Here is a 26,094-nt window from a genome sequence, read left to right on the forward strand (position 1 = left end):
TCAGGAAAAGAAAGCATGTGTGCAAGGGTCAGAGGATGAGAAAGAGCATGGTACCTTGGGGTAATACAGTGGTTCAATAGATAGAGCTGGAGGCTGGGGTATAAGCAGCAGTGATGAGGATGAGGCAGCGGGTATTCAGAAGGGGCCTAGCATGCCCCATTAAACAACATGGACTACGTTATGAGGAAACTGGAGAGTCAGTGAAGGGTTTTAAGCAGAGAAGTGACATTTTAGATTTCATAAAGATCCTTCAGAGTGTGGTATAGAGAACAGATTGGGAAGCAAGCAAGACAGAATAGAGAGAACCTTCAGGAGAACATTGCAATAATACATAGAAATGACGTGCACCACCATTTGTAGATGTGGGGACGGAGAGAAGCATATGTACTCAAGAGACACTGCAGTAGCAGAATGGGACAGGCCCTGGTGAATGACTGAGGCTGGGCGAAGGAGAGAAAAGAATCGAGAATGAATCTCAGTTTTCGCCTTGATGGGTCTCTCTGGGTTAGACAGTGATGCTATTTGTTTGGGTTTTTATTTTCTCAGTGAGGTAAGAGGCAAACTCTTTGGCTGAGAGCAAGCAATGGGTGTGAGAAGGGGTTTTAGGGAGAGCAGAAGACACTTTGAAAGAGTCATTGCAGGAATGAAAGGGAGCTGAGGGAAAAAGGATTTCCAGGGGAGTGTGAGGGCCAAAGTCAGGCTGGAAAACGTAAATGTGTAGAGGTATCTCTCAGCACAATCGTGTTATTATTTTTCCCATTAGAGTTCAGCTATTTAGCTGAAGGAGCAAGAAGGCGAACAGTAGAATTGATCTAGAATGGGGATGTGATGGACAGACAAGGGGGCAATGGAGTTGAGAGAACCGACAGAAGATTCCAGAGAGAAAATCATGGGAGCAGGCTAGGTATCATGTCCATTTTTGCAGACAAATATATATTTGGGGGCCTGAGAAGAGATAAAAGAAGTGGTCTAATGTGATATAACTAAATTATTAAAGAGAAGAAATAAAAATTAGAAAGAAAAATGGCCAAAAGTAACAAACAGGATTGATAGAGCACGTGGGCAGGAGTTGACGATTACCTTTCTGTTGTTGCAAACTATACCTCTTCACTACGTCCCCTGCCCCAGAAAGGATTCCCCAGTGGGCCTATGTTCTTCTGAACTTTGGTAATCATCAGAGAGAGAGCTGTTGTTACAACAGGCTGAGTGTAGTGTCCTACCCCTTTAGGTGTGTTGGGATGGTGAACATGGGTTGTTGGAGAGTGAAGTGCCTAGTTCTTCTGACAGAGAAGTGGTTGATGTGGCCTCCATTTACTTTTGCTTTTTATTTGGAGGTGGGAGTGGAGTCAGAGGGTTATTCACTGGGACACAGGATATGAGAAAAATGTAGGCATCAACAAAAGGAACTGATGGAAAGCCTCAAAGACCTCAGCAAGGTCAGGTTGGCTGAAATAAAAAGAAACACAAATTCTTAATGGAGATTAAACAGTATAAGGGAGTGATTACATTTTCTCTCTTTGATTTAATTTTAAAACACTGAAACCTTTTTCAGTAGCTGCCGAAAGATAGAGTGTTCGCACAAATGATGTCACGCAGAAGGCATTTGAATGTCTTTCATACTTTTTTTGTTTTGTTTTGGGAACTGTGATTATGAAGTGTAAAGTAACAACGGCAAACATAGCTGATGCCTTGAAAGACTTCTGCTCCTGTCAGTTACAGGAAAGTTAGGAAGACAAGTGAAATAGGACATAGAAAGAGGGTTGGTGTTTTGTTTTTGTTTGTTTGTTAACAAGACAAACTATCCAGGAAAAGAGCTTGTTTCTTAGAGATAAAGTGAGATGTATACAAAATGCCCAACAGAATAGAAACTGGCACATTATACTGTGATCTCTAAATGATGCTTTTCTCTTCTCCTCCCTAATAGAACAACTAAACATTAATACATAAGCATTAATAAAAACATTAATATTTTTCAAGATTGTGAAAATGTAAATACTTCTACATAAATGGGATTAACTGCACAGCACCCTTGCCTTAGGTAGATGTTCTCCATCACATTTTGCAAATTAAATTTCACAACCCACTAAGCAGAAAAAATGTGTACAATGCTATATTTTAATTTCATTTCCAATACTGTAATAGCTCAGGGGCATTTAAAAATGCCTTTTTAAAAAAAATCATTCCAAAAGATTGCTCCTATAGCTGGAATTTTGGGTCAAAAAAAAGATTAAAAGTTGTATGAGTCAAGATAAAATGGAATGTGAGGCCCTTAAAATCTGAAAGCACCCAGAATCAACATTTCTCTTTCAGCATGATATTTTCAAGGGTTATCATCCTCCTTCAATACTGTTCCCTCTCCCTTTTCTATCATCATTCATTACCTGATCAGTGCTTTCCCTTCTCCTTATTTGTTTCGGTTCATCTTTTGAAAACCTAAAGTTGCAGTTCTCATGCCTTCCCTCTGACTTTTCATTTTAGAATTTGTACCCTCTGTTTCGACTGTAGCAAGTCAATGTTATTCGAATTCATGTTGTTGCTTAATTAAACAACCATTTAATTACCAACCCGCAGATTGGTAAGACTGGTTCTCGTATAAGCCTGGGCAGTTCCAAGCGTTTTTGGTAATGGCAGCGTCAGTGGACTAACTTTGATCCTCTCCTGGGCTCAGTTCTTGGACTTTCCTCTTTTCTATCCACACCCACTCCCTTGATGACCTCATCCAGTTTCATGGCTTTAAATATCATCTCTGCACTGATGACTCCCAAGTTTATATCTTTAGTCCAGACCCGTCCTCTGAACTTTAAACTCACAGATCCAACTGCCTACTCGGTATTTCCACTTGGATGTCTCACAGGCAACTCATACCTAACGTGTCCACATATCAGCTCCTGGCATTCCTCTCCAAGTCTTTTCCCTCTAGAGCCTTCTTCATCTCAGTAATTGGCTATCCCATTCTTCCAGGTGCTCAGGCTAAAACCATACTTACTTCTCTCTCTCTCTCATACCCTGCATCCAACCTGTCAGCAAATGCTGTTGGCTTTTGTCCATAAAACGGATCCAGAACTCAACAGCTTTTTACCATTTCCACTGCTACCTTCTGTCCATGCACCATCAGATCTAGCCTGAATTATTGCAGCAGCATTCTAGCTGGTCTCCCTGCTTCCCCCTTTGGTCTTTCCTTAACACAAAAACCAGAGAAATCCTATTAAAAATAAATTGATCATATTGCCCCTCTGCTCAAGACTCCACGGGCTTCCAATATCATTCAGAGTAAAACTCGATGACTGTATAATAACTTATTGTCCAAACTGGGATCTCTTTGAGAGTGAAAGGGGATGCTACGAATAATTAACAGGATTTAAGTGATCTAGGTGTAAATTTGGGCCATCCTGGGCACCTACTTATGAGGCTCCACATAATCGCCCACACCTCCCCGTTATCCCTCTGACCTCGCCTGTTATACTACACCTCAACCCCTCTGCTTCAGCACCAGCCTCTTCACAGTCCTATCAGTAGGAGGCAGACTTCCTCAGGGCCTTTGCTCTTCCCCTAGACGTGCCCATGACTCATTTCTGCTTCCCTTCAGGTCCTAATTTAAAAGCCACAGTGAGGCTTTCCCTGGGAGCTCTGTCTAAACATTTAAAAACCCCTTCCTACTTCCTAGCCCCCTTCCCTGCTTTTTTTTCTTTCTTTCTAAATTTACACTTATTATTGATACTATCTAACATTCCATATATTTTACTTACTTAACTTGTTTAGCACCTTACATTTAGAATGTAATCTCAGGGGCAGCAGTTTTTGACTTTTTGCTGTGTGTCCCCAACTCCTAAAATAGTTGGCACATAGGAGACACTATATAAATATTTGTAAGAAGAATGAACGAATCGTGACTAGTTTGAAAGGATGCGTAGGAGTTGTGTAACATCTAACACAATTAGTAAACAGTATTATCATTTTACAGTTATTTTCATATAATTCAAGTCAGCACCAGCCCCCTCACTGTCCTGACGTATTCTCCAAATGTACTCTGGACATTTATGCCTTGTGGGGATCTGTGCTAGGTTCAGAGGTTGGGGGTCTGGGAGCCACAGAGTGAATACAATGAGAGAGGAGACAAAGTTCCTCAAGAAGTGAACACTGTAGGAACAGAAGAGATGGGGGACATGATATTATAGTTACATGTAAGTGACCAGAGTGCATGGGAGTGCAGACGAGAGAGAGATTACATTCAGTGACTTTTCAGACAATTCTGATTACTGATCAGAAGCAACAACTTCCATATTCTCTGGCATGATTCATTTTCCTTGTCTTCCAGAGCCCCCAACCTCTAATACTCCCAGCCTGGTTTGTGTTCTCCACTCCTTGGTAGGAAGTTACCTTGTATGCCCAGATATACCTGACCTCCAGGTGTCTGTTCCTCATTGTCTGGCCTTAATTTTTCAATATGAATCATCAGTTACTAACTCAGCATTTTGCAATCTGATCTCTCAAAGTTTCCAGAAAATTACAACCAAATACGGGCAAAGTTAAACCATCAAATAGAACAAATACGAAGCAAGCAGATGCTAAACAGATTTTTTTTAATAGCTAGAAAGAAGGTATTTGGTGGGGGGGTATTCACCCATTGAAATCAATAAGTCAAAGTTTATTGATTTAATCTCTGGGTTTGTTCAAATTTTTAATGTAGCTCCTTTGAATAATTTTATTTGATAACCATCCTGTGGGTTTTCCTTAAACTAGAGCCATTTTTTTAAATGTGCTGTTGTAAGTCTCTAGCCCCACCCCTACAGGAAGGGAGTAGCCCCAGGGTGTGGATAATTGAAACACTCTAAACAAATATATACAACATTTTATTTTCAAAAAAGTTCAACAAAATTATAGCTGAGAATATGCTTCAAAGCATAACATTAATAACTTAGAAGAATTACTTAAAGTGGTTACCAACTAGATAAAAAGTATTTCCCTTCTGCCCAACAAACAAATCAAATAAAAAGTATGCTAAATGGTACTGAAGAACTGTAATACTCACTCCCATATCATTTATTTTAAATGATCTTGGGTAACGTTAAGTGCAAAGAATCTTTACTTGTTATTTTTCTATCTAATGTAAAATAAATTAACTTTATTATGCAAAGTTCACATATTACAAATTATCAATTGAACTGTAAGTTTTACAGTTTAATAATTACCAGAGCAATTTAGTTTTAGTTTAGTTTTGTTTTTGATTTTGGAGTTATAATAAAACCTAATCATATAAATAATTTTAAAGCAAGCTAATCATCCCAGCTCTGGCACAGGTTAGCTCATTACTTATTTACTCTGACCAAGTTACTCTGACTCACTAAGTCTCAGGTCCTTTGTCTGTAAAATGGGGTCAATACTGGTACCCAACTAACAGGGTTCTTGTGAAAATAAGGGATGCAGAAGACTCTACAGAATGCCTGGCAGATGGGAAAGCTTCAGTAGATAAGAGCTGCCACTATGACTCATGACTGATACTGCTGAAAAAATAGGCATGAGCACATTTCAATGATTGAAGAAAACAAGTAGCTAACCAAAGAGTAGTGTTTAGAAAGCACTTCTACTCATGTATTACTTTGTTTTATCTTTTCAGTTTAAAAATCCTAAATATTGTTTAGGACATTATACATATAAATACCTGTAAAAACCTGATTAATTTATCATTTTCTGCAAATTTGTGCCATACTGACTTTATCACAAGGTATTGAAATATAATCCTTTTCAATGGCCTAAAGAGACAAACAGATACTCAGATCTTGCAAAGCATATTATTTTCACAACATACTTGGGGAATTAATGATGCACTACCTCATATTATTTAATCAATCAGTCCATAAATTATCACATTTAATCTCTTACCCACTGGACTGTAAGGATTGCGAAGGAAAGGAATGTATATAGTTTTTGTATCTTTCACACCACACAGCTTGGTACAAAGGAATTTCAAACTAGTATAGTGGAAGCAGCACTGGGCTAGAAGTCAGGAAATACGAATTTCAGCTGAGTAATTGTAGACAAGTCACTTAACTCTCTTCAGGCTTCAGATTACTCATCAGTCATGTGCTTTTCCATCAATGACATTCAGGTTCCTTTTCAAATGCTCTCATTTTAAGAAACACTAGCAAGAGGGATTTTTACCAATGTTTGTCATTTTAATACACAACTTCAATTTTCCATATCAACAGGTTGAAAGAAATAGGACCCTTAAGTATAGATTTTGTTCACTCATGAAAACTTGCCAGGAACTCAGAGTTCTTGTCACTGTCTGCTCCATCAAACACAAATCCTTCACCCTGTTTTAAAAACAGCAAGCCCTCCCCTGCCAGCATTCCCCATCCCCTACCCTGTTTTATTTTCTCCTTACTACCTATCACACTCTGGCATACTGTATATTTTACTTAGTTATTTGTTCTCTATCTCCCCCTTCCCTACCCCCATTCCCAGTACCATGCCAAGCACCACATCTGCCTGTGCCTTTTTTTTTTTTTAAATGGAGGTATATTTGAAAATTAAGAATTGTATGTATTTAAGGTGTACAATTTGATGATTTGATATACATAAACATTGTGAAATAATCACCACATTCAGGCTAACATTTCCATCACCTCAGATAGTCACCACTTTTCGGTATGTGTGGTGAGAACACTCCAGATCCACCCTCCTAGCAAATTTCAAGTACACAATAAAGTATGGTTAACTATAGTCATACTGTTGTACATTAGATCTCCAGAACTTGTTCATCTTGCATAACTGAAACATCGTACCCCTTGAACAACATCTCCCCCATCTGTGCCTTTTACCGGGATTTTGGGAGCACTTAATACCTCCACCCCAGCATTTCCCAAGTTGTGCTCTGAGGATCTCTAGAGTTCTGAAAGATAGTAATCGGAGTTCTGCAAAAAGAGGGTTGCATGGGCAAATAAGTTTGGGAATGTCCCATCCTATACTTCCCCCTTGGAGACAGAGGACACATATTGAGAATATTTATATACTTATAAATGTCTAATTTTGTTAAACCCAGTCAGTGTTTCCCAATCTGGTTTGGCCATGGAAACTTTTATTCCCAGAACACCACTGACATCTCAGAGGACATTCCTGCTCAGGAGAAAGCCATCTGGCAAATTCTTTTTTACCTTCATGTCACATCCAAATGAATAGCAAATGTGAGAGAGTGAGCGAGGAGAAAGACAGATAGCTCTTTGCTAGCAATTCTTAGAGGTAATGGAGAGAGAACATGGTTTTATGAAACAAATACTATACTTTTAAAGTCAGAAGACTTGTGATTTAGTCCTAGCGCTGTCACATAACTAACTAACTGTATGTCGTTGGGCAAATCGCCCTACCTCTGAGCCTCAACCTCCTCTCCTGTAAAGGAGACACATTTTAGGATAACCATATCCTATTCTTTGAAACTGCTGACCAGTTTAGAAAGTTTCTGTGTAGTAGATTTGACTTGGATTTCAAAAGTATTTAAATTTAAAAAGTATTCTTGGATTTAAAAAGTATTCTTCTGAGTGGATTTTTCGGGCCTATATTTTTAAAGTCCTCTTTCAGATGACTGGTGCCTTCCACTCTGAAGATGGGCATATCTGATTTCTTAGACATGAAACTACAGGACTCTCTAGGGCCCTAAAAGCCCAAAGAAATATTTTAGAATGAATAATGGAAACAAATTAAGTCTGGGATGTATTTAGGTTAGTCTGCGTAGTAGGATAATACCTAGAGAAAGCCTGAGAAGTCTTATATAGAATGGAGGAAGATACAGGTCTAGTATTATAAATAAGGAGTAAATGAAATTTGAAACTACTTATTTGATGCTAGATTAATTGGCTTATTTTTCTGATCACTCAATTTTCAAAGAGAGTGATTGAGGATACAGGGTTGTACTGAAAAATTAATTTGTAGCTCAGCACTAATTTATATTCCAAAGCAACATGCAAGAGGTAGATAATAATCATTTTCTAGGGGGCTTCCTCGGGTCCTTACCTTTGAGGAACTCTCTTCTACTCTCTAACTCAGGAGGGAAAGATTCATCCTCAAACCTGTCTCTGAAGGGAAGAAATTCTATGATGGTTTAATGTACACTTGCAAATAATGCTCTAGAGAGAACTAGGTGGCACCTGATGTTTTTCTTGCCATTGAAATATGTCTGCTGAAATAACAACTACAGTAAAAAAAATTTTTTTAACTGGATATAAAAGGTGACTGCACATTGAAAGATCTATCTAACGTAAATTTTAGTCTCTGCTTGAAATTTGATGTAAGCATTGATGACAATAAGTAGTTTGGCTTTAAAGAAGACAAGATTTTGCTCTGCTCTAGGTTAAATAAATGTTCCTTTAGTCATCTCTAAGTAATTGCTGGGCCATTGTAATACATTCAACATGATATTTGCTAAGCAAGCATGCCTGCCATCTGGTTACTGAAACTCTATTTTTGCTACTTCATAGGTACACATGGCCCAGTAGCACTGAGATGCAGGGAACTGATAGGAGCCTGTGGATCAATTCCAAAGCAATTTGAGAGTTCAAGCCATTCATTTGTTTGCAACACAAAGTGTTCTCCACGGAAGAAAACAATGGGTCTAACTTATCTGTCTCTTTCCTGTCCTGGTATCTTTAAAAATGCCCATCATGACAGGGTGCATGCAGGTTTACAATATTAAGCTGACTTTAGAGAAGAATGGAAAGAAAACTAAGAATGGAAAATAGTCTGTGTGCTGCTTGTACCACATCCTGCTCGGCTCTGGTGCCAGCAACTCTGTTCCTGGTCTGAGGAGTGTCCACAGAAGAAGAAGTAGCTGGGTAACATGGCAAAAGTCCATATGGGTCTATGGTAGGAGGGAGAAGAAGTTTCCAAACCAGTCCTTCCATCAAGTCCCTGGCAAGCACCCCTGTCCCCCAAACCAAAGATAGAATTAGCAGCACGGAGTACAATGCCTGACACACATAGTAGGGGCTCAATGAATGTTTACTAAATATAATCATCTGGGAAGTCTGTGAATAGTAATATAAATGACTGCTAGAAGAATGATTATGTTAGTCTCTGAAGCCATTGTAATACGTGCATTGGATATATGCTTAACACCTGGTCCAGGCTTTCTTAACTTTGACACTATTGACATTTTGAGCTAATAATTCTTTGTTGGGAACAGGAGTGGAAGGGATGCTATCTTGCCCACTGTAGGAGGCTTAGTGGCATCCCTGGCCTCCGTCCACTAGATGCCAACAGTGTCCCTCTCCCCCGCAAAAATGTCCCCCTCATGATGGGGGGTAACAAAATCACTCCTTGTTGAGAACCACTTATCTACTCTGTGTGCCTGTGTCATGTACTAGAATTAGAAATACTATACTCTCTCTTCTCTTTTTTCCTGCATTGATATTTCTTGATCTACACGTTGAAGGTATTTTATTCTTTTAATCTGCTTTCTCTCAATTGCCTCTAAATTCCATGTTTTCACATATCTCAGTGGGGGAGGGCTTTCTAGGTACATCTGTACAAGTTGAAAAAGACATGTTTCCCCCTTCGGAGAGGTGAAATATGAAACAAAGAGTAAACATTCCATACAGAAATTGGACTAGTAGCTAAGGAGGCTGTTTTGCAGAATGATATTGAGATGGTCTTGCTCCCCGGATAGACCCAAGACCCTAAGCTGCAACTGATATGTATGTGCGTCCAAAAAGAGTTTCTGCATCTTAAAAGAAACTACCTTCATTTGTTTGCTATGCACTCTTGCAATCTTAACAGTAAAACTCCTCTGTTATATAAAAGTATCCTTCTGACAAACGTATTTTTTTCTCCCTTGGTTTTGTTTTTTATTTACTTCCTATTTATGTTAACAGTTTCAGGAAGATACCAGCATGGGCTCCAGGAACAGGCTGTCTCAGTAACTCCTGCCTCTTCAGAAGCACAGTAAGCAGTCCTGCTACCTGAAGAAATCAGTAGCCTTTTAAACCTCTAAGGTAAAAGGATAATGTTGCATATTTACTCTTTCTTAAAATGAAAAAAATTAAAATCTTAGAAATCTGACTTAAACCTAGCCAGTGGGCAACCTGCTTGAAAATGACTACACATCCATGTCTAAGGGTGAGAAATAATTTATGACAAATAAAGCTCATGAAAAATTCTAATTTCACTCATGTTGCTACAAGTATACCTTCATGCTTTAAAAAAAATGTGGGCTGGTAACATTTTTCTACCTTACTTACAGTGTAGAGTTAAACATGTGCCCTTACCTCTCCTCCAGTGCACGGGAAAGGATTGGAGTATCTAGAAGTGCAAATAGCTCCCTTCTTGACAACATCATCTTCCAGGCCAAATGTAGCCAGGCAGTTAGTTGCAAAGTACTTGTAAGGCTTCCATGTCTTCCCAAAGTCCTGGGACCGGTCCAGCACCATGGCTGCCGGCCTGGGGGACTTGAACACCATAATCAGATGAGTGAAGTAGAATTCAGCTTCCAGGTCTAACTGGATCTTTTCTCTGTGCACATCCTCAGCAGACTGCCACCACGTGCGAGGAAACCTGAAGGATGAGTCTGCCATGGCAGCTGGCAGGTGAGCCAGGTGAGGCTGGGCAGCACTGCATTTGTCACATTTGGGCTGCTGACAAGTCAGATCAGTGTTCTCACTATAGAAGCAGTACAGTTCAGTGGCGTTCTGACCACAGGTGGTGTCTGCCCAGAGTTTTCTTCCTAAAGCCAAATTTCCCATGCGAGGGTTACAGGCTTTTTCACAGCGGGAACTCACTCCAGCCACTCCACTCAGTCCTAGAGATGGGAGAGCATATGTTATTCAAGACAAACCCATCTGGAAACCTCTTTTGTCCACCTAGTCCATCTTCAACAGTCGAGTTATCCCCATATTGCCCCAAGGCTTTCAGCAAAGAGGAAATGCTACCAAATTTGAGCATGAATACTGTTCTGCATTTATACTATTTGCATACGCAAGTGTGTGAATGTGCATGTGTGTGTGAGGGTGTGTGCCTGCATGCCCGTTTCATGTAAAATTCACATAGAAGAAAATAAAATCACTTTGGGTAAAGGGCGAGAGGAAGGAAGGTGGAAACACTGGGTAAAGATAATGGGCCTAAAGATAATGGGACTGCTTTCTAACAGTCTCTGTTTTTGAAATACATTCATTTGCTTTTGAAGTCATGACATAAATAATACCAAAAACCAACAATGTTTTTAAGATCACTCAATTTAGTCTTTCAAATATAATTTGAGTCTTTAGCATTATCTAACATGTTTATGAGAATGCATTAAGGAGGAAATGTAGAATTCTACTATATTTTTAAGACAAAAACATGAAAGGACCAATTCCCTAAGAAAATCAATATGAGGTATTGGTATACAGTGGGATCTCATTTAGGGAGACAAAGCTAGAGACCACTGGAGCCAAGATGTGCAATATCTATTTTTAATATTAAGTAAATGTAAGTAAGAAAAAACCCTCTAAACTGCCAAATGACAGAAAAGCTTATTTGACACACTCTCTGCCTCTTGAGTGCTTCTACCTATGACAGGTTCTACAGTAGTTACCTGTTTGCTTAACAGGAGAATGTTTACAGTCTGGCAGCCACTAACAGGACCTTTAAACATAATCTGTGAACTAAAACACCTTCCTAAAGAAACATGCGCTTCCACCCAAATAAAGGTCCAACAGACTTTAATGTTTCAAAATTACTTAAAATGATAAACATTATACACCTACTAACATCCTGACTACATAATATAATCCTCAATTTGGGCTTGTCATTTTAATTATGAATACCTGAAGCAATATTATCTATTTTAAAAGTTAAAACAGAGAGGGAAAAAAAGGAAAAAGTCAAACCCCAAATTCCGGCTAATTGAACGTTTCTGCTTAAGAGGGAGCATCTCTGACTTGTTATCACTATACTGTTGGAGAAGCCAAATGACAGCTTAGACCAAAAGAGAGACATTGCACACACTCAACTGACTATCACGAGCCTCACGAGCCTTATGGTTCTTTGCAACCATAAGAAAGGGCTTCCTTAGGCATATTTTTTAAATGTCAAATTCAAGTGTGCATTATGCCTGGACTCTGTTTGCCACTTTTCTGATTAGCTGGGGCAACAGTTGCTTGTTTGGGTGGCCAGGATCACCCAAACACACAGTGTGCTATGACTCACCTGTAAAGCATTTCAGGGAAAATCATATACTGCCCGTACAAGTATTTTTGACTTGAAACACTTGCCTTGTGATATTTATTTACAACCTCTTGATTGCTCGCATGTTTTTACTATAACACGGTTTGAAAAGGGAAAGGTTTATTAAAGTTCACTTTGTGGTTGGGGGAGCATGCATAAGTGCATGCAGGGGTGCCTAAGTAGCAAGAATTAAAGTAAAAGCTTAGACCTTTAACGGCTCCTTGGGGAAAGTACTGAATAATTTTAGATGCCCCCACCCGAAACTAGGAAGAAATCCAGAAAAGACTGGAGCCAGATAAATAATCGGTGGACACAATACTTAGATATCCCTAAAGAAGTGACCATCCAAGTATAGCAAGGATGCTCCTAAGAGTGCGACGCGTTTGGGATGCAGACTCTAAAGCCTGGCTTTTGCTTCATGCTAGCGTCTCTGGGGGCTGAGTGGATGAAACCGAAGGGAAGGGAGAAGTGTGCCAATGCTCCCTCTCCACCAGTCCGTCCCTCCAGCCCACACTCCTCTTTCTGGAGCAAGCGAGATGCGTTTGAGAGACCAAGTGGCCAAAGAGTTCCTCACTTTCTTTCCCCCTTACACCCTGAACCGCACTTACGCCTAACTGGAAACCAGGTGACCTGCAAGAGGAGGGTGAGGAGCAAAAGGGGTTCCCAAATTTAGAAACGGCAAGCTAGGAAAGGGTGGTCAAGGGCAGCCCAAGGCAGCCGGGATGGGAGTGGGAGGGAGAGCGCATCTGACGACGCCTCTACCGGTCGTCCAGTTACCGAGACAGGAAGCAGACCCGCCTCCGACCTCCCGCGGAGCCTCGGCCAGGGTACCAATTCCCCAAGGGCGGCAAGCCGGCTCCGTGCAACCCGGGGCGATCACTACCTATCGTCCCAGCCCGGGGTCTCACTGAGTTCTAGCCACTGCCCAGGGAGAGGCCACTCACCCAGCCCCAGGTGTCCCTACCTGGCTCCCTAGTACCCAGCATGAGGTCGGGGACGACGGCGATCGCTCTCAACAAGAGAGCGGCCCCGGCCCACGCGCGCCCAGGGTCGCTGGGCCACCCCTCCCCATCATTCCTCAGGCCATGAAGTGCCGGGGGATGGCGAGCTTGGTCCTTTGTTCCCTCACAAAATGGAAAGGCAGTTTTTTACAAGTCCAAACCAAGAAAAAAAAAACCAAGGTCGCGCTGTCTCCGGCAGGGCGCACCCAGGATATCGGGTTATCCAAAGGCATGTGTATCGCAGTTGCAAAAAAAAAAAAAAAAAAAAATCAGTAGTATTTTAAACTGCTGAGACCCGGGGAAAGGAGGCGGAACATGGCCACTCATTTCATCCTTGGGAGCTGAGCTCTGCGCTCTCAGCCTGCACTCGCCTGCACCCCCGAGTTCCGAGGTGGGGCACACAAGGGGCGAAGGAAGGGGGTTGGGGGCCCGGCAGCGTCACCACCCACCTGCGGCCACCGCGGAGCAGCCCCAGAGCAGCAGCAGCCGCGCGCAGCTCCCCATGGCCGGGAGGAGCCGGGAGGACCCGGGCCGGGCGGGTGCGGGAGGGAGTCGAGCCCTCGCGGCCGCGGGATGAAGCGCCAGCAGTCCTCGGGAGGAACCGGGGCTCTTTATTTCTTCCTCCTCCTGGGGTGCCAGGCTCGGTCAGTGGGCGCCGGAGGCGGGGAGCTGCGGGCTGGGGCCGCGCCGGGCGGTGGGGTGACCCTCGCGCACCGGCCTGGAGGGGCGCGGGCACCTTGGGGGCGGCGGGAGCCCCGGCACCATAGCCCGCCTGGCCGCGCTGCCCTGCGGAGCGGTCCTGCGGGATCCTCCGCCGCTAGCCCGGGGCTCGGCGCCCGCAGCAACAGCTGAACTTTGCGAGACCTTTCACTTCCCGGCCGCCTCCGCCGCCGCCGCCGCCGCCGCCACCGCCTCCTGGGCGTCCTCCTCCGCTTTTACCACGTCCTCTTGCTGCTGCGTCTCGGTCCCGTCCTTCTCCATGGGCAGTTCCATGGGATGCATTTTTATTGCACCGACACCGCGGCGCTCCGGTGCCAGCCCTCCTCCCCTCGCACCTCCACCCCTTCCTCCCGCCCGCCCCCCGCGCTCGCTTGACAGCCTGGGCGCAGTAGCCCGCGCGGTCGGGTCGCCGCCGCCACCCGGGGAGGGATCCTCTCTCCCGACCAGCCGCCCCCGCTGCCTCGCTGCCAGCTCCACCCGCCCGCCTCAGCCCCCGCGCGCGTCTGTCACCTCGCACCCCAGCTTCCCTCGTGCCCCTCCCGTCTCTTGCCCTGCTTCTCCCTGTGTGACCCCCTTGGTGCCCTCCAGCACCCACAGGCCTCCTCTGGAAGCAGTCTCCCACCTTCTCCCGCAACATTCCAGAGAGCAGTTGACTCCCTCTTGATCAGGTCAGGGCATGCCAAGGGGCTTAAAAAACCGCGAAACAGGCTAGCTCCTACTTCCCACATCCCCCAACAAAAACAAGCCCTCCTCTTCTCCCGCCACCCCTTCTCCCAGAGTCTAACGACCCAGGGATGGAACCCCTCATCCAGTCCGGGGTCAAGGGCAAGGGAGAGCTCATTAACTGCTAAGTGGCATTCGCCGCTTCTCTGCCGACTTTCGGGGGGGTGGGGGAGGGCATCTTGGCTAAACAATCAATGCTTACTTTATCCGAGGTGTATCCGTTTTGATGTAAAACGTGTTCCCTAATTCAAACTCAAGTGCTAAAAGAAAAGGGTCACAGGATTAGCTAGTGCCCAGTTTAAGAACATCCTTGTCTAGGGGCAGGGGCACGACAAAGACAACCTCTTTGGTCCTTCTAAGCACTCTCTCTCCAGTTGTGCTGCTAGACAATAATGTTGTGTAATAACGTATGGGGAACAATTTAGTAGCGACGGCAAGCAGCTAATTGTGGATAGGATTGCTCAGGGCTGCTGCTTATGGAAGACGATTACACAGCCCTTGAGTCTGGGACTTTTGCAAGTTCTGTGAAGTTATAATTGTACGTATACATCCAGGGAAACTGGTTAAAGTTAAGTAGAAAGCAATTTTTTATTGCAGTTTTCATTTTGTGCCTTTAAATATTTTCCAGAAAATTATCTACTTTACAGATACCCTTCAGTTGTGTGTGTTACTGATGACGACAGTTCAGAGCTCTGGGGCATACGTAGATATTATTTATGACTCAGCTGGGGACACGTAAGAAGTTTATATCTGCCAGGAGGGACTGGGGCAAGGTCAGCATCATCCATTTGGGAGACATTAGAATTATTCTGGCCAACACTGGGAAGTGGCAAAAGGTGTGGAACAGCAATTTATGTAACACTTTAGAAAATAAACCCTTTGAATTTTTCAAATATTGGCAGTGTTAGGGCTTTCTTCATATCTTATAGACATGTTCCCGATGAAGTCAGTGAAACACGTCTCCAAATTATTATTCTTACCAAATAAATGATAGGAAATTATAACAACCAAAGGCTCTTAGCACCAATATTAACCTAATTAACAAAGCAAATCTTAAAAAAAAGAAAGAAAATGCACTTTTATTATTAACTTCTGATTCTACTATTTTGAGGCAGAACTACTCCATTTCTCATTGCAAGTGTTAGGGGCATAATATCTGCACCAATCCTGCCTTGATAATATACTTCCTTGATTGCTCTGTAACTGGTTCCTGTTTCCTTTAACAAGAGAGTAAATGCCTTAATGGTCAAGCAGTCTTTTATACTTAGTCTATATAAAATATTATTATGTTTTTCTTTTATTCTTAACTGAGAACACCTGCTAGATATATAGTAAATTTTCATTAAATGTTTTTGACTGAGTAATGTTAAAACTATTACTATATACTAAGAGCAGGGATTAAGAAGAAAACCAGTGAAATCAGAATGATTCTCCATATTCTAAAGAAATCTGTACGTTTATACCAAGATGAAGCAGCTCAGGAGGGAAAAGTAATTAGCATTCTAATAAATTTCATTTGGTTGTATAGTCTAATTTAGTTATAAATTCTATTTTCATTTAAAAAATTTGTTTTTCTTTTTTTCTATTTTCATTTTGAAGAAACTATACAGGAAAAGTTTACCTACCTAAGGAAAATCTTGCTCAGTGATCAGCATATATTGCCTATGATTAAGTGTTTTTGAAAATTTTAGTAATGGGTTTAGAATTTTTTTAAAAAAATTATGAATCAGTAGGAAGCTTAGCATGGAATTTTGATAACCAGTTTTCAGAAGCCACATAATTGACAAATCTAGACTACTCCTGAGAACTTGAAAGAAAGATAAAAGGTCCTTTAAGAACTAAAATAGATGGCAAAAAGTCCATGCACCAAAGACCTTATTCACAGGAGAGCTCTTTAGGTCTTCACTTAAATTATTCATGCAATGTTAATAAGTTTGGTTATGCTGTTATCCTAGACCATAGCATATTAGAAGTAACAAAGTAGAATGAAGCAGGATCCTGTTAAAACAAGGAATGAGTTGCAAAGTGGTAAGAAAAAAGTAGCCATAAGGACCAAAAACCCCACAGCCATCTGAAGACTTTTAGTTTAGAGGCAAAGCACCAAAAGGCTGCAAAGGTATCATTCTAGTATAACTTAGTACAGTAAATGAGGTTTCTAATGGATCATGGGATTATTTAGCATCAAAAGGAACCTGAGGGGTTTTTGAGGCCAACTTCTTACCCCATCATGAATCCTCTCCACAAAATCTCTGTCCAATGGTCATCCAGTTTCTGTTCTAGAAATCTCAGTAAACAAAAGCCTCAAAAGCAGCCCTTTTCATTTTTGGTACTATTTTGTTTAACTGTGACATCTTTCTTCTTAAAATTCTACCTATGTTTATAGTTTAGTTGTCTGCAACAATACAGAATAGGTCCAATCTCTTTTCTAATAGGTATTTGAAGATTTGAAGTCAAGTTTTATTGCTCCTCCTAACTCTTCTCTTCTTCAAGTGTTTAATTGCCCATGGTAGCATGATTTCCAAACCTTTAACCATCTTATTCACCCCTTTTCAGATATACTACAGTTTGTCAATGTTGCTTTTATACTGTGCACCTAGAACTCAACTCCAGGTTTGTCTGAATCGGTGTAGAATAAAACTGAACTAGTAGTTCCCTTAACTTAGGTCTAGGGCTTATATTTCATCAGCCTAAAAATGTATTAGAAGCTTTATGATGTCAGCTGATATTATGCTTGAAGCAAACTAAAATCCCCTTTTTATATACTGATGTCTTAAAGAGTCATTAATAAAACATAAAACATGTTTTGTTTAACCAGAAGGAAAGACTTCCATTAAAATACATTGCAGATAGCAAGCATTCAATAAATATTAAGGAAAAAAAGCAATAAATTCAAATTGCTAAATTTGAAAAATGGCTAAATTTTTAAAAGGAAACTGTTACTCCTGAATGGGATAAGTATCTATTTTCTGAAAAAATCATCACTTCTATGGAAAATTTGATTCAATAACACAGTATACATTGGTATTACTATACATTTCCAAGGAAAGGAGGGACTTTGAAATAGTGATATTTTTAGTATACCTATTATCTTTCCTCCATGGAACTATAAACAGTATCTCATTTATCCTGGAAGCATCAATGTGTGGGAAGGAACAGGTATAATTTTGCACATTTTCAGAGAGAGAAGATGATGTGAAAGATATAAATGCCAAATTAAGATCATCCAATAAATATACACCAGAGACAGGATATGGGTTTCCAGATTTGTTTGTTTGTTTGTTTGTTTGTTTGAATCATTGCTTATCCATCAGTTTTCCATGAGTACAGTCTTCTTTTTTTGAACTAGAAGACTTTTAGGAGACAATGAAATGGAGAATTGTTCCCATTGAAATAATCCTATATTTTGTTTTCTGCCTGGTCTATGCCCTTCAAATGCCCTTTAAAAACACCGTTCTGGGAATTTCCTTAAGCTTTAATCTAAGCCTCCTGCCACTGGCACTGTGTTTCTTATTTCGTCTGCTTCCTGGCTACAGCTGCTCATTCCTAGGAAGGGAGTAAGAGCCTTTGAAAATACATGTGCTCTTCCAGGAAGGTAAGCAGTACTTTCCTTTAAAAAAAAAAAAAAAAAAAATGCACACATGCTCTCTCATGTTCAAATTAATTATATGGAGTCTAGAAAGTTCAAACAAACAGGAACAGTTCTGTTGTTGTTACAGAGATAGCTACTCTGGACAGCGCTGTACTGACACAAATTTTAAACATTTTCTCTTCAAAATAGCTCTTAGCTAAAACTTTCTATACATATTGCTATTTCTGACATTAATGAAAAGAGGCTTAGAGACAAATAACTACGTTTTTAAATGTAGGGAAATAGATAAACAGCTACCAAAGGCCTCATGAGGATGAAAGAACAGTAAGCAATATGGGTAATTTCTCTTATTTATATCTTTTATATAGCAGTATAGTAATTAGGAGCATGGACAATGGGGTCTGACTCCCCAGATTTTAAGCCTGGCTCTGCCACCTGCTAGCTGTGTGAGTGTGGGCAAGTTATTTAACCTCTTGGTGCAACCATTTCCTTATTTGCTGTATGGAAATAATAACAGTATCTAATTAATAAGGTTATTATGAATATTAAATGAGTTTATATTTATGAAATGGTAGAAAAGAGCAAGACACATTGGAAGCACTTTAAGTTTTGTTAAATACATAATATAGTAAACTACAAATCCATCACGTACATGCAATCTCTTTTGACCTGCCCTAGAATTCCATCTTCAAGTTATATATGGATATTTAATAGGCAGAAATGAAATCGTTGCCCTGGCTTAATTTTAAGTGCTGTTTTAGCTGTATAAAAGGCACTGCACAGGAGATGAAAGTATGAAGCAACAAATCTTTTTTAACTAAAGGGAAAGAGGGATTGGCACTGATGGAGCAGCTGCAATTTACCAGGCACAATGTTGAATACTTCATAATTCTCACGGCAACTTTATATGGTTAGGTTGTCAACCACTTGATGAGAAAACTGAAGCTCAGAGAAGTTAAATATCTGAGCCAAGGTCAAACAGCTAAGTAAACTGACAATGCAGGATTTGAACCCCCAGTGTGTCTGACTTTAAGCACAGTATTCTTTCCGTTTCCTCTTTCAAGAGAGGTGGCATAGCAAGGCAGTTAAAGAAAGGGTGTGAGACTAGATTGCCAATTTCCTCATTGGTAAAAACACTCATAGAATATTTTCTACCTTAACAATTACAGTTGAACCCACTGAGCCATGGATTTAACTACCACCTACCTTGTTTACTCCCTAATGTCACTCGTGGACCTCAGGGCTGTCAATGGACAGCTCCACTTAGACATCTCAAATTCAACACATTTAAAACTAAACTCACTCTCTTTCTCCCCTGGCAGGTTACTCCTCCTGTGTTTCCTATCTTAGTAGAAGGTCACAACTATCCATCTACTGGATCAACACAAATGAGTAGTATTTTCCAAACTTCTGCAGAATACTCATGCTCGGTGAGATATACTAAGTGTTCTGAGGAAAAACAGTTCTGTTGTCAAATGATATCAATATTAGGTTAAACAAAATTAAATAGGACTTCTCAGCACCTTTCATATGCTAAGTTCATTGCAAATCTTTAAGAAATGGACATAACATTATATTACATAGGATTGCATTCAGTTGCGTGGACCCAACTCACTAGCTTAACCAAATTGAGATTGATTTTCTTCCCATGACAGGAAGTCAGGAGGTAGACAGTCCAGAACAAGTGCAGCTGCTCAAGGAAGTCATCAGGACTTGCGTGGCTTTCTTCCTCATGGTTGCAAGATGGCTGTTCCACCTCCAGGACTTGTATCCCCCTTCTAGGCAAGAGAAATGGAACAGAGAAAAGGAAAAAAGATGTATGCCATCTGAGTCTTAAAAAGCTTCCCCAGCAGCCCCACCCACCTGCTTATATCTAATTTCCTGAACTGGGTTATCTGGCCTTTCCAGACCCTGAGGAAGTCTGAAGAGGTGAATATTTTAACTGGGCACATTGCCACCCTTAAAAAATCAGGCTTCTTCTATTAGAAGGAAGAGGAGATTGAATGTCAAGTAGACATACTGTGTATGTCATCAAATGTTAGTAATTTCACTAGTGTATCTGGCCCAAGCACCTATTAACATATTTCATGGCTCCACATTGTTGACAGATGGAATTCATGCTGCTTGGCACCCAAACCTGCTGTGATGTACCAGTTCCTGCCACAGGGTCTCTGGCTCCACCCAGAGTGAACTTCCTGCAGTCTCTGAGTGAGTAACGGGCTTCATGCCTCTTGTTTCTGCATGCTCTCTCCCTTCCTTTGCCTTCTCTTCTCTTCTCCTTCTGGCTAATTCTGGCAGGTCCTCGGAAATTCAGTTCAGACAATAACTACTGTGACACGTTTCTCTCTTGCTCTCTCCTCTTCCAACAGGGTTAGTTGCCCCCTCTATCATCCCATGGATCACTTCATTATCCTCAATTATAGTTTTCTTCTTATATATTAAGTGGGGGAAAACAGGAAGCAAAATTATATTTATGCTTTAGTTAGAACTATGGGAATCATACATATGAAAAAGGCATGGAATGTATCAAAAATACTAGAGACGCATGTTTCTCAAGCTTCGAAACTTTCAGCAATACCATATAATTGTTATGATCATATTTTTATTTTAAAATTACAACAAATTTTTTTAAAAAATTTTTTTTGCTATGGACCATTCTTAAAGTCTTTATTGAATTTGCTACAATCTGTTTTATGTTTTTGGTTTTTTGGCTGCCAGGCATGTGAGATCTTAGCTTCCTGACCAGGGATTGAACCCGCACCCCTGCATTGGAATGCGACGTCTTAATCATTGGACTGCCAGGGAAGTCCCTAAAGTTGTAACAACTTAAGGCAGAATATGATAAAGTGATACCTGATTAGTGACATACAAATAGGTGATTAGCAGCAGGTGGAACGCTGTGGGCCTAGGAGGTTAGAAATGCTACATGGAGGATATGGACATAGTTGAGCTCTTAACAATTGGACTGGTTTGGACGGATGTGGTGGCCAGTGTGAGTGAGCCTTGCTTGTAATGGTCAGGTGTGAATACACAAAGTGCCTTCTGGGAGAGTGAGTGGCATCTAACAGGAGAGGGGATTTATAGGGTCAGTAGGAGATGAGGAGAAAAAGTGGACTAGGGCCAAACAGTTAATGCTTTGGTGAGTCCAGCTGATCTGTGTTGGAGTTTCATGATTACAGCTGTTAGTATCTAGATGTGGCATATAATATAATACATTAGAAAAAGGAAGACCTAGAAGGAGTGTTGAGAGCTACTTTATGAGGAGGCTTGGATATAAACCAAGATGATGATAGGGAAAATGGAAAGAGAGAGAGGGGTTGAAGAAAAAACAAAAAAACTAAGGAATTGACAGGATTTTGTAATTGATCATGGGATTGATGGAAGAAGAAGTTAAAATGACTTGGTGACTCTGAACCTGGTTAGTTGAAAAAAATAATAGTTTATTTAGCAAGAATAGGAGAATCAGGAAATTTAGTTAGTTTAGGAGGTGGGGCAATAGGAGATGGCCTTGAACAGGTTGAACTAAAGAGAATGGCAGAGCAGTCAAGTGTCCAGATACAGGTTTACGAATGATTTACATAAAGATACAGTTGAGGGACTTCCCTGGCGGTCCAGTGGTTAGGACTTGCTGCTTTCACTGCCAAGGCCCTGGGTTCAACCCCTGGTCGGGGAACTAAGATCCCCCAAGCTGCACCACGTGGCCAGAAAAAAAAGATACAGTTGAAACAATAAGCAATAAACCATAAATTGAAATCCCCAAGAAAAGTGGATAATTTAAGAACATTTTCCATCGGTATTGTAACTACCTAATTCGTAATTATCATGATAAAACATTGGCATAGGAAAAGACTTTGGATGTTATTAGGCCAACCTCCTTTTTTTGACATGAGAAAGCTGAGGTCTGCTGATATTATACATTTAAAATCTATGGGCTTCCCCGGTGGCGCAGTGGTTGAGAGTCTGCCTGCCAATGCAGGGGATGCGGGTTCGAGCCCTGGTCTGGGAAGATCCCACATGCCACAGAGCAACTAGGCCCGTGAGCCACAACTACTGAGCCTGCGCGTCTGGAGCCTGCGCTCCGCAACAAGAGAGGCCGCGATAGTGAAAGGCCTGCGCACCGCAAAGAAGAGTGGCCCCCGCTTGCCGCAACTAGAGAAAGCCCTCGCACAGAAACGAAGACCCAACACCGGCAAAAATAAAAATTAATTAATTAAAAAGCAAGTTTAAAAAAAAATCTATTATTCCATGGGCCCCAGTCCACTCAAGGTTACACAGCTAGTTAGGACCAGTGACTAAGCTGGGGTTGAGCCTTCTCTGTGCCTAGTACTCCTAACTCAGCAATCTAGAGCACAAAGGTCCTACTCAATTTTTCTAGCTATTTAGCTTAAAATCAAATAAACTAGTGTCCAAAAATTAGAAAGTTGATTTAAAGAGCCCATTATCTCCTAAAGCAGAAATTTTTAAAAAATTTATTTTATTCAAGTATAGCTGATTTACAATGTTGTGTTAATTTCTGCTGTACAGCAAAGTGACTGAGTTATACATATATATGCATTCTTTTTCATATTCCTTTCCATTATGAGTTATCACAGGATATTGAATAGAGCTCCCTGTGCTATACAGTAGGACCTTGTTATTTATATATACCTCCATTGTATATATAATAGCTTGCATCCTGAAGCGGCAATTAAAAAGAAAAAAACTTTGTCGGCAAGTGTGATTTCAAGATAAATAATATAGGACAATGTATTCAAGCTGCTAATTAAGCTAGGTATGCTTCTAATTCAGTTTTACCTATAGATCTTAATTTCACTGGATATTTTTTAATACTAAACTTGGGCTGCGATTTCAAACACAAGCACTTCTGTATGTTTTTATTTCAAATCTTACAAGATTACAATGCAATTTAGAGGGCAAAATGGTGATATAATTTGCTTTAACCCTAAATTCAGTATAATGGACCTCATTATAGAAGAGAGATTCAGTTACCAGGAACATCAGAGAACCTCATTATATAATGTCAAACCATAACACCATCCTCAGAGCTCAAGGTAACAGCTTCAGGGTATTAATACATTTCAAAAGCCTATAAACTGAGCAGTAAAAGAAATTGGAAGGCCATAGCCACTCAAGGTTACAATAAAAATAATTTCATTTATGTTCCTGCAAAATGCAAAATAGCACCTCCAATGTTCTACTTTAAACCTTCTCTACTTATAAATGCTATTTACTCACAGAAATAGTGCCTATTAAACTTGAGGAATAAAGGCCTTAAAGCCAAAGTTAACACAAAATTAATATGAAAATAGTCATTGCTCTGGTGAAGTCTAAGCACTTTTTCATGTGTGCAGTTAGTCTCTCTAACATAACTGTAGAAGATTCCTTCAGCATAAAGGAATAGTACATCATTTTCCCACCTTCTTCCTTCCTTCAAGAATGTTTGAATGGATTTCCCTGGTGGTGCAGTGGTTAAGAATCCGCCTGCCAATGCTAGGGACACGGGTTCGAGCCCTGGTCTGGGAAGATCCCACATGCCTCAGAACAACTAAGCCCATGCGCCACAACTACTGAGGCTACGCTCTAGAGCCCGTAAGCCACAACTACTGAGCTTGTGTACTGCAACTACTGAAGTCCGCGCGCCTAGAGCCTGTGCTCCACAACAAGAGAAGCCACTGCAAGGAGAAGCTGGCACACTGCAAGCAAGAGTAGCCCCTGCTCACCACAATGAAAAAAAAACCTGCGCCCAGCAATGAAGACCCAACGCAGCCGAAAATAAATAAATTAAACAAATTATATATAAAAAAAGAATGTTTGAATGAAAGCAGGTTTTATTACAAACAGAAAAGAAGGAATCCTCTTTGAAAATGATTGATTATTGTTAGAGTACATGATATCTCTATTACGGACAGAACTCTGCTTTTGGTAATGAAAGCATATAGAATTATGTTAACACTTTTAAAGCAGTATTATAATTTATATTAAAAAGAATCCTGAAGCAGTAGGAGATTTCTCAGTCTACTAATGACCCTATAGGAAGTTTGCTCTGAAATTATCATATTCTCTGTCTTCCTACCGACCCAACAGGGGAAAAGAAAGAGGTACAGATTACTATCTCTTACTCTGGAAAAAAAAAAAAATCAAAACCTGCAGACTTGAAGTAATATGTAGCTAAACAGTAGCTTTGAATTCTTTTCTCAGTCTCACTGGTGTGGTCCTGGGTATAGTACTTTTTTTTTTTTTTTTCCCATGACGCTTTGATGCTTCTTTTGTTTATTTATTTATTTTTTTAACATCTTTATTGGAGTATAATTGCTTTACAATGTTGTGTTAGTTTCTGCTGTATAACAAAGTCAATCAGCTATATGCATACTTTTAAATACGTGAAGAGAGTCAAATACATTTGTGGTTTTCTAGTATGTACTTTTTTTGTATACAAAAGGATATTTAATTGCCCCTCTATGGACTCAAAATATCTGGCAATCAGTAAACAAATATCTTGAATATGCATGTAATCCAAAGGGATCAGTAAATAGAAAAAAAAATTCCCTATGCAAATTTGGATGAACCTGTCCTAATGTGCTTACTCTCGATGGGACATTGTTTTTTAAACTATTATAACTGGTAACAATAGCTAGTGTTTACTGGGGACTTAAAGCATGGCAGGCCCTGTGCTAAACACGTGACATACATTATTACCTTCAGTCCTCACAGTCACACTAGGGAGAGACCTTCAATCATCATCCTCACTTTACAAATGAGAACTGAGACTCGCACAGCAGAGCTGAGACCCTAATCCAAACCACTGTTCTCCAAAGCCACTATGTCCATCATGGGCCTTTGGAAAATATGGAAAGGCGGCAAAAAGAGCAAACCCATCATACCAAGAAACCAGTTTTCATTTTGGTATATTTCTTTCTGATTGTATTTCTATCCATACAATTTTTGTTCCATACTCTTTCACTTATTATTATTAATTTATTAGAAATTATTTCAAAATATCAATTTTCATGGGCATTAACTATTCCAGTGATTGGATATTCCTTGTTCAACTTAATGCCACACTTATATGGACACTTGGGCTATTTTCAGATTTTTGCTATAAATAATACTTTTATAGGTATTTATGTGAATTAAATATTTTCTTAATCTGGGATTATTTGTTTATAATCATTAAAATGGAAACACCAGGTCAAATACATACATTTAAAGGCCACATTAAATACATTTAAGATCACATTGCCAAATTTAGTTTCCAAAAAGTTTACATCAATCTGTACAACTACCACCAATATGGTGCCTATTTCACCTCACCCATAGCAGCATTGGGTATTATACTTTAGAAATATAAATTTCCTAGTTCAGTAAGTGAAAAGTGATTTTTTATTTGCTTTTCTTTTACTGGATTATATGCAAAATTGAACATTTTTTTCTATGCTTGCTATTCAGTTTTATTTTACCCTTTTCACTGAATTCCTAGGGTGGAAGCTTAGATTATTGTTTTTAGTTCTCTTTTTCTGATATATACATTTAATGCTTTAAATTTTCCTCTAAGCAAGTTGATTTTGCTGTGTCCCACAAATTTTGATAAGTTGTACTTTTATTTTTCTTTAATTCAAAATATCTTAAAATTTCTCTTGAGGTTTTTTCTTTGGCTCATGAGTTACTTAGAGGTATGCTGTTTAATTTCCAGATATTTGGGGATTTTCCAGTTATCTTTCTGTTATTTGTTTCTACTTTAATTCATTGTGGTCTAAGAACATACCATGTTTGATTTCTATTCTTTCAAGTTTATTAACGTATGTCTTACGGCCCAGAATATGGTCTATCTTGGTGTATTACTTCTTGTGAGTCTGCTGTTGTTGGATGGAG

General features: G+C 40.3%; 1 protein-coding gene across 3 annotated transcripts in view; it reads right to left on the reverse strand.

Annotated features, from left to right (window-relative positions):
• The window catches only part of NTN4 (netrin 4), a gene marked incomplete at both ends in the record, with an annotated part of 116,205 nt that extends 102,508 nt beyond the window's left edge, over window positions 1-13,697 (reverse strand). For 2 of the 3 annotated variants that reach the window (XM_079714399.1, XM_079714398.1), the window contains 2 exons: window positions 10,257-10,786; window positions 13,643-13,697. In XM_079714399.1, coding sequence (XP_079570525.1) covers window positions 10,257-10,786; window positions 13,643-13,697 — 585 coding nt within the window. Of the gene's footprint in view, window positions 1-10,256; window positions 10,787-13,136; window positions 13,190-13,642 lie in introns of those variants that run through there. The other variant, XM_079714400.1, reaches the window with a different exon arrangement.
• Window positions 13,698-26,094: the final 12,397 nt, after the last annotated feature.

This window comes from Hyperoodon ampullatus (genome assembly GCF_949752795.1).
Source record: "Hyperoodon ampullatus genome assembly, chromosome: 11".
Lineage (NCBI taxonomy): Eukaryota > Metazoa > Chordata > Mammalia > Artiodactyla > Ziphiidae > Hyperoodon > Hyperoodon ampullatus.